The sequence below is a fragment of the Lactuca serriola genome, chromosome 4, assembly GCF_051521515.1.
Source record: "Lactuca serriola cultivar US96UC23 chromosome 4, Lser_US96UC23_V15, whole genome shotgun sequence".
In the NCBI taxonomy this organism is placed as follows: Eukaryota; Viridiplantae; Streptophyta; class Magnoliopsida; order Asterales; family Asteraceae; genus Lactuca; species Lactuca serriola.
The window spans coordinates 42,091,069-42,100,797 of record NC_136411.1 but is presented as its reverse complement, the minus strand read 5'-3'; the positions used below and the strand labels follow the sequence as shown (position 1 = coordinate 42,100,797).

Sequence of the window (9,729 nt, the reverse complement as noted above, 5' to 3'; positions counted from 1 at the left end):
ATAATTCATAAAACACTATTATATATATATATATATATATATATATATAGACATTCACACACACACACACACACACACACACACATATATATATATATATATATATATATATATATATATATAAGACAAGACCAAGGCCTTGTTTCATTATTTTTAACTGGATAACTATGTTGCATTTTCTAGAATAAGTCAAAAAGAAACAAAGCCCGATAATTCATAAACAACACCAAAGTAGAAATTGCAGATTAAAGATACAACAAGATAAAAGCAAATCCAACCCCTTATCCAGAGCCTACTTAGTAATTGAACATAAGTATTGGTCATGTATTTGATATGGCAGGAGATACATAGAGCCTACTTAGTAATTTTGTTGAACACCAGGGTTCACATGAAGATCTTGCAATTTTAAAAAATGAAATTAATCATTTCCCATCAATTGGTGATTTCAACCTTAACAATAATTAGTAACTTAAAAGTTTAATGCTATCATCATAAATAGGTCTCCTAAAGTACAAAAATAAACTATCTTACTTATTGTCTGTCGTGCTTCTGAGTTCTGTGTTGAAATGTTTTGTTCTTCTTCCACAGTTCGTTGGTCGTTTACAATTTCAGGGGTGTTTACGTCATTTTCACAAGTGGTTTCATTGGCTGGTTGCGTATCGGTTTGATTATCAGCCATTGGATCATCACCGGACTGCTATTCTGCATTGATATGGGCTAATGAATTAGGTTCAGCTTTCCCTTCTTTCTCTTGAATTCCAATATCTAATAGTTCTTCTAGAAGAGGCTCGTTTTTAGTTTCCTAACATAACGAATGCAAGTTTTTGTTTTTTAGAAAAAAACGACCATTTTAACCTTCTGTCTAAAGTTGAATTCGTGTGGTTCCACTAATAAAATAATTATCATCCACAGGATTAAACTCCACACTTGTCACTGCATCATAAAATCAAACCAAGTAAAAACATATGCACAATTAAAATTGATTTATCAAAAAAAACATAAAAAAAATTGCATTCACTCACCATAGTTCTTATGAGTAAAACTTTTCACGCATTCATTATGTCCAACTTTCCACATTCGATCTGTGTTATCCACAGAAGATGATAGAAGATACTGTATTAGTTTAACAGAGAAGTTTATTAGGACTTCTATGCATTTTGGGTATTTTATAAATAAAGTGTTATAATTCTAAGTTACTAACCCCTTTTCTAGACCATGAAAGGGACAAGATTTCTCCACCATGTCCATGGATCTTGATCTTCAAAAAATTTCCAAATGCGGATAATACAATCTTCACTAGCACTTGCTGAGTATCTACCATCATGACTGAAATTTATAATTGAGATGTAACCATTATGTGCTGAAAACTCTTGTGTGGCATAAAGAGATGATAATTCTTTTGATTTCTTTTTATGTGTGTGTATAGGAACTGAACTGGTTTTTGAGTTTGTGTTATTGGGCTTCAAAGTTACTGATTCCTCTTGTTTATCTGTGACTCTAGCCACGATACTTAGCTTTTGGAGCCAATTCTTCTTTACTTTCTTCCTCATATCTAACAAATTAACAGTTTCACCTTCTTTACGTGATGACCTATGAGAAGATGAACTAAAATTCCTTACTAAACCATCTTCATGGAAGTCGAATGATCTTTTTATCAATATGTTTTCACCTTATTCATCCCAATTTCCAGTTTTGATGTGATTTAAACCAGAAGGTATCAACTCCATGGTTGTACTTGACCAAATAGTCAATGATGGCTACCTACACAAAATACGATCTTGAAAGTCTGAATTTTGAGGCGAGACAAGAATTATGTCTTCATTTTTTCATTAATGAAATCATCTTCATACTCCTCTTATCCTTCTCTGTTTACAAGCCATTTAGAATTTAAACCCATTAATCTCAGGAATTTATCACAACGGGATTCAACACCTTCCAGATTCCCAACCCAATAATCATAGTCGAATACAGTGGTAGAACAGTCTTTTGGGGAGCAATCGGAGCCTGAGTCAGACATTGAAGCAAACGCCTCACGGGCGTCAAAAAATTCATCTTCGTTATCACTGTAACTACCCATCTTCGAATCCTAAAAATTCACATTGTCAAAACCTAACCGAGAAGCAAAAAAGTAGGGGGAAGGATATCGCACCTAAGACATCAAACAAGAAGAATTAAAATAAGGGAGAAGGAACAAAGCATACATGAGATGCTTAGAGAGTAGAAGTGAGGATCGTGGAAACCTGCATAATTTTTCAGTTAGGATTTTACACAGGAGAAGATGAGAAGATCCAAAATCGAAACCAAAGCTATGAATAGAGGAGAAATTAAAGAAATAGAAGAACGAAAACATTAGGAAGAGAGAATAGCCAAAGCATATCTTAGTCGGGCTAGGGTGAGGAAATTTGAGCAGTCCCCGACGAGGTCACATGAGCCCGAGGTCGTCAGAGGAAAATATCCCTAAGGTCGTTGGAGGAGAAGTGAGCAAAGATGTTGTCGGCGAGGTGAGGCGAGATCATCGATCGATTGTTGCAAAGGCCAGAGAGCACCAAGTGTTTCCGTTCATGAAAAAAAAGCCCTAGTCCCTGCGATTTTGTGGAATTTAGTAGTACTATCCTTCCTTGTCTTTTTCTTTGCTTCTTAAATCATAATAACAATCTCTATGAAATCGCAGGTTGGGTTTTAGGTTAGTGGGAGAGAGTGGAAGACGAAGACCCTAGGCTTATTTCTTGCTAATTGAAAGAGGAGTGGGTTTTAATTTTTCACTTGGAATAAGCGGGGTTTTAATTTTTAGAGATTTCATTTCCCCCTTTCAAGAACGTGCGTTTTGATTAAAACATAAAGCGACATTCACAGAGGACACACATTTTAGTTAAAGTGCCCTCCGTGTTTTAATTTTTTTTTACATGAGACACTAATTTAAGGGCACGCAATAATGCGTGACATAAATCCTTAAATTTATTGAAGAGACGACACTTTTTTAATGTCACTCTCTTTTGCGTAACATAAATCAGTGAGTGTCGTGGTTTGCGCGTCGTAAAAGAGTCTTTTTCTTGTAGTGCGCATGGTTTATCTTGGATCCAATTTGAAGAGTGTTGAGAAAAGAGACGCCCAAACTATTGATGCTACTCAAAACAGCTTCAACCTTTACTTGCAAGCCTGCTGACCTGTAGAAATGCACAACTACACTCATGATGAAACTGTCTGGTTGAATGCTAATGCTACTGCTTTCAAACAAAGAAATGCCCTTTTCCACATATCAAATATAGAAAACATAATATTGAATGTTGCAGCCTCTAACAAATGTGAATCAAATTTCACTGAGACAAAATATCAAACAACCGGTATGCACCTGTAATTCGGTACAAAGATTATACAGATTATGCATTAGAAATGGTCCAAGATGTTGTCCATCAACACGATGGTTGTAGCAAAAAATTAAGATGTTTTTACCCCCATAAGCCTCACGACATGCTTTTATTAAACTTGCCACAGTTTTTCCAAGTGGATGTTATCGATCTTTCCTCAACTATAACAAAAAGGTCTTCAATTTGAATAGGAAAAAACCATCCTGATACAATAAAAGATAACGGGTAAATGATAAAGATTGGTAAAGTCAATTACTTTGAACATTTATGTTCATCAATTGGGTGTTGGTGATCTGTTTTGGCACGCAAAAGAAACATACATGTGACCTAAAAGTAGCAATTGATCAAAGAAAGAAAATTGGGGAAGAACGGAGAAGCAAAGAAGATATATGATTTTGTTGGAGTTCATCAATCTATAACCTCCACCATCACCAGTTCACCACCACCACCTGATACAATCTGCCAACAGCTTCTTATTTACTGCAGAAAAAGTCAAATTACAAATAACTTATAGCCTCTAAAACACTATGAACATCCATCAAAGAAACTGCTATTGCCGAGAACTCTTGACACCTTGAATACCTCCCACTTCAGCCCCGTATCAACAACTGGCAACCACCATCATCGTGCCATCTTCCATATCCCCTATTATACCGTCGAGTATGACCCACCACAACCAACATCAAAGAATCACCGGTCGAAACCACAATTGAAAAGCGAAGATCAAAGAAATAAAACAGGTGAATGGAATAAGAAGATTGATGTCGCCATTTCACTTCTTTCGTTCATTCATGGTTTGAGTGCGGAGAGAATGTGAATTTTCTTTGACTGCATATGATTCAATGAGAAACTAGAAGCAACCCTAGAAGCAATTGTTCCATTTTGACAAATTTGCCCTTGAAATGATTTTAAATTAGGTTGACTTGTGTTGACTGATTAGGGCGCCTAGACCCGCCTAGACCCGATTATCTCCGAATTTGACCACGTCTGATTATATAAGCCGATTAGCTATAAATGTCGACGGTGGAGGAACGCCAAGCGCCTAGGCGCCGATTAATCGCCCACCTAGGCCGATATTTACAACACTGTAAGAAATACATTATGGTCATAGTCGATGACTACACTCATTTCACATGGTTGTTTTTGTTAAGACTAAAATCAAAAACACCACAGACCTTGATGAACTTCATCAGGGAAATTGAATTAAAAATCAAGCTTCCCATTCGAAGAATCCGAAGTGACAACGGAACTGAATTTACAAATCGATTGCTTAATGACTTCCTGGTGTCAAAAGGCATTAATCACAACATCTCAGCTCCTTACACACCGCAGCAGAATAGCATGGTAGAAAGAAGAAATATAATTATAGTAGAAGTTGCCAGGCCAATGATCAACTTCTCAAATCTGCCTCTTTACTTTTGGGCAGAAGTGGTCTCAACATCATGTTTTGTACAAAACCAAAGCATCATCAACAAACGACTTAACAAGACTCCATATGAAGGTTTGAACAATCGTAAACCAAATGTTCGTTTCTTTAGCGTTTTTGGTTGCAGGTGTTTTGTAATCAACAATAAAGAACATTTGATCAAATTTGCACCCAAATCAGAAGAAGGAATAGTCTTGGGATATTCAACTAAAAAAAGGTAGCATACAAAGTTCTAACTCGAAGAACAAGAATCATAAAAGAAAGCTTTGATGTGAAATTTGATGATTTCTATGTCCGGAAGACAACTCCTCTCAATGAACCAAAGTTTATGATGGAGAATGAATTACCAATTGGATCTCGACCTGTCAACATTGTAGAAGTCGACTATGAAACACTTTTCGATCCTCCAATAACTACAAGACTTGTCGAAGTCCTAATCTCCCCTTCTGCACAATTACAACATACCAAAGACTCTAGTCCATCAGTATCTGAAGACTATTCGAACATGACTTCCACCTCTCTGGTTGAGGGGGGAAAAGCAATCCCTCAATTCCTACAACCATCAAGGTTCCAGTCAAAGATGAAAAAATCCCAATTGTCAACAACAATATTTCAAGGAGTTATGAACATTCCGAACACTCAAAAGAAGATGCTGAAGAGATAGTGGCTGATGAAGTTCCCAAAGCTATCATCACTAACAATGCTTCAATCCAGGGGGAACCATCAACTGCGTAGTGGGAACCTTCATCTTCAACAGAGAAAATCATTCAAGGTTAATCCATAGGATGTTCACAGATTGAAGAGGAACAAGTACAAGACATTCAAAGAGAAAATCCTCCCGAAGTTGAAGACATTCCATCAAATGCAAATGTTGACAATCATTCACGTCTACACGTCTGGACAAGAAATCACCCACCGACCAGATAATATGGAGTCTTTCTACAGGTATACTGTGACATCCCTAAAATCTCGGCCAGAAAAGACCGATTTTCATTTATGCTTTTAAAATAATTTTAGAGTAAATCCTTTTGATTTGAAAGAGTTGCGGAATTTGTTCCCAAAAACAAAACATGATAAAACAATGTTTACCAAAGCATTTCATAAAAGAAATGTATTTTCATTATATAATCAAAACTCGGGGTGTGATGTTCCGATACAGACCAATAAGCATAAACGATAACATTACAAGTCATTCAACAAATATATACATATACAGACTTGTAAACAAAACAACTTGATGGTTCATCCATCTTATGCCCTCGCGCCACTTCCTGTAATACAAATAAAACTAAGTGGGTCAGGCTTGGGAGTCTGGTGAGCATATAGGGTTTTCAACCCAGAATAAATAATCATATTTAATTTCCACCAACCAACAATAACCCAATTACCCATTCCCGTTATTCTCACTTTATGTCCCTAAAACAACTAACATAAGGGACCTAGTCTAAGAATATTTCATCGGGGCGACAACACATGCTTCGGGGGTTCCTCAGCAATATAAGTCAAATAAGGCAACCATGAGGGGGATGGAGTACAGCGAATGAACACCCAAGTTCATTAACACCTACAGGTGGCGAACCTGCTAATGTTTCCACAAGACTGTCTAGAAAAGTCTGTGGTCGTCATCTAAACTCCGCTAGATGACTAAATCAAACAACAACGAGGCCTCTCATCTGTTTATTACAGACCAACTATCTACCCATGTTCTACCAAACATATTAGTAGATAAAAATATACATTTTTATACATAGTTTAAAAACCTGTATAGCATGCTTTAATCAATACATATTCCACATAACAGATGAGGCACACACACACATAACACGTATTTCATAGAGAAATAATCAGATCTATAAGATAGAAGAAAGTGAATACACAATCACACATATAAACAACAATATACTTAATACACTCAAACCATACTTGTATTATCATCGTGTTTATGAAAGGTAGTATACACTCACTTGATCAGAAGATGATCGGACAGCACTACGACTTGCAGAAGTAGTAATCCTCAGCAGATCTGGAAGATCTTCACAAAAATCGAACCTCTCGCGGGCAGAGCTTCGGCTCAGGAACCGCACTTCTCGGGATCTTCGGGATCTCAGGACTTGCCTCGGGGCTCGAGAATAATATTGGGGCTTCGGGGTATTTCTGGCACGCAAATCGATGCAAAACGGGAGAGAGAAGAGAGAAAATAGCAAAAGAACTCGGCTGCCCTCGCATCCTATTTATAGGAGGCTAGAGCCTCGGAGTACGCGGGGCGTACTGGTCCGAATTCGTCACTGCGTTCTTCATCCGAAGCCACTTGCTGCGAGTGTCGACATCTTCGGTGTACACGGGGCGTACACGAGTACACGGGGCGTACTTCGGATCGGATCGCTGACTCCCCTTCGGATAATGCCGGATTTTCCAATTAAAATTAAATACAAATTATTTAATAAACTTCGGAAATTCATATCTTCTTCATACAAACTCCGTTTTCGACGTTCTTTATATCCACGCGAAGGTGAGAATACGCTCTACAACTTTCATTTAGACTCTGTCGGCTAATTTTAAATTTATTTTTATTATTTATTTTTAATAGGCCGGGATAGAAAAACTTCGTTATAAATTCATAACTTCTTCGTTTGACGTCCGTTCTCGCCTAACTTTTCATCACTTCGATACCAACAACGAGACCTTCGATCCTCGTTTAGATTGTTTCGACTAAAAACCGCTCGATCTCAAATCGAGTATTTCGGGCTGCACACCGCTAAGTCGAAACTTCAATAAATCATAACTTCCTCATACGAAGTCATATTTGGGCATTCTATATATATATATATTCGGAAACCTCGTTTCAACTACTACAACATTAACCAAAGATATCAAGTTTATTTTACACTTAAATTTTGACGCTTATTTTTATTCTTAATTAATCAAACCACATAATTAAGCAATTAAGCACAAAACACATAATACTCAAATAATACACTTATATTATTTCAAAACGGGTTACAAAGGTTAACCTAGACTATAACATTGCTAAAAATGGCAAGCCCGGAAACACAGGCGTTACATATACACACTCGCTCTTCTGTTGATTTAACTAAACATTGTCATTATGCAGGTTTCATGTCCTCTATGGAACCCATTGTTGAGTCAAAATATGGTTTATACTTTGCTTTTCTGGGCAATTATATTTTTATGTAATATAATTGAGCTTTCAGTCTAGTTTACGGTCAGGTGGAGTTTACGGTCAGTGTTTACGGCCGTAAACAGGTTTACGGCCGTAAACCCATTTACAGCCCATGTCCACCAAGCCCATATTCCCTAGTATATATATATATATATATATATATATATATATATATATATATATATAGATGTTAGGGTTGAGGAGTAGAGATTGATGAACAGAAGAGAGTGCACGGTCTAGAGAGAAGAGTGTGTGTTAGTGTGTGAATCTCATGTATCCGGATCTTCATTCATATCAATATATACATAGATTCATCATATTCTTCTTCTTGTCTTCTATTTGATGTGACATCATCTGTTTGATTGGGATTCCGCACCATCAAACGGATCTGATTGATACACAAGCATTTTTGGGGACTGATAATTGGTATCAAAGCTTGGTTGTATCAGTCAATTTTGTCAGATTTGGAGCATTATTTGATCTTGTTTTCGAAATATTCTTGCGTTTTCAGATAGATCTCTGAAAAATAAGGGAGGTTTGTTCTTCGTGTTTTTCATAAAAAATGGTTTTTGATCGAGTTTTGGAGCTTCAAAGTCGAAAAATCGTTGTTTTTGGTCGAAATCTGCGAGGGTGTAGCGGAGTTTGCGGCCGGCGGCTAGGGTTTCGGAGTTCACGGCCCGAGGTTCACGGTCCGGAGTTTGCTGCCCGAAGTTCACGATCCGAGCTTGCGGCCTCGGAGTTTACGTCCTCGGTATGCGGTCCTTGGTGGTTTACGGCTCGCATCGCCTCGCCTCGTCCTTGCAAGCAGCTTCTAGCCTCGCATCAAAAATAAGACGCGCTTTGGAGGAGCCGAGAATCGAACCCACGACCTTTCGATCATCAACCCGGCGCTTTACCAACTCCACCAAGAACGACTTTGTTTCTTCCCTCCAAAATTTTAAACTTAACCACTCCTTCTTGCTTCCAACTTTCGAATTTTGATACTTTTAACCCAAAAACTCAATTTCTTTTATTTTTAAATTCATTTTCCATCCAAAATTAAAAATAATAATAATAATAATAAATAAATAAATAAATAAAAATAATAATAATGAATAAATAAATAATAAATTAAATTAAAATTAATAAATAAAATTATATTTTAATTTTTTACTTTTATTTTTTAACTTTTGACCTTAAATTTTGACTTTGGCTTCCAAGTTTGACCTTTGACTTTAAACTTTGATTTTTTTTCGTTTAACTTTTAAATTTTCAAATTTAGCTTTTCGGTTTGACTTCTAAGTTTGACTTTTCAAGTTTGACTTTTGAGTTTAACTTTTTAAATTTGACTTTTAAGGTTGACTTTTGAGGTTTATAATCAAAGGGTTTGACTTTTTAGTTTGATTTTGGCTTCTAGTTGTGCTTTTTAATGGCTTTTAAGGTGTACGAGGGAGTTGAAAACATGAAAGAGAGCCGTTAGGATATGTTAAGACAAAATTTTAACATTTTCGATTATATCCCTGGAGAAACCCTCGAAACTCAGTTGTAGCGATTTATTACACTCACCACTGAGATGAATATAACTGGGATCTTCTTGACTAAGTCCGAGATAAACAAAAAAAACTGCTAAATTCACTTCCGAAATCGTGGGATATGAACGTGGCTATCATCAAGAAGACAAAAGATCTCAATCATCTTAGTCTTGCTGATGTAATTGAAGAACTTGATGCTTTGAAGTGTGGAAATACAATGAGTTATGTAAACCTTCCGGTCAATGA

General features: G+C 36.6%; 1 protein-coding gene across 1 annotated transcript; it reads right to left on the bottom strand.

The window, feature by feature from the left end:
* Positions 1–697: 697 nt before the first annotated feature.
* On the bottom strand, positions 698–2,077 carry LOC145098286 (uncharacterized). The gene is made up of 6 exons (XM_079035931.1): positions 1,874–2,077; positions 1,736–1,761; positions 1,215–1,647; positions 1,023–1,113; positions 911–933; positions 698–802 (listed from the first exon to the last, which is right to left on the bottom strand). The coding sequence occupies exons 1-6, from the start codon at positions 2,075–2,077 to the stop codon at positions 698–700; spliced, it is 882 nt and encodes a 293-aa protein (XP_078892057.1).
* Positions 2,078–9,729: the final 7,652 nt, after the last annotated feature.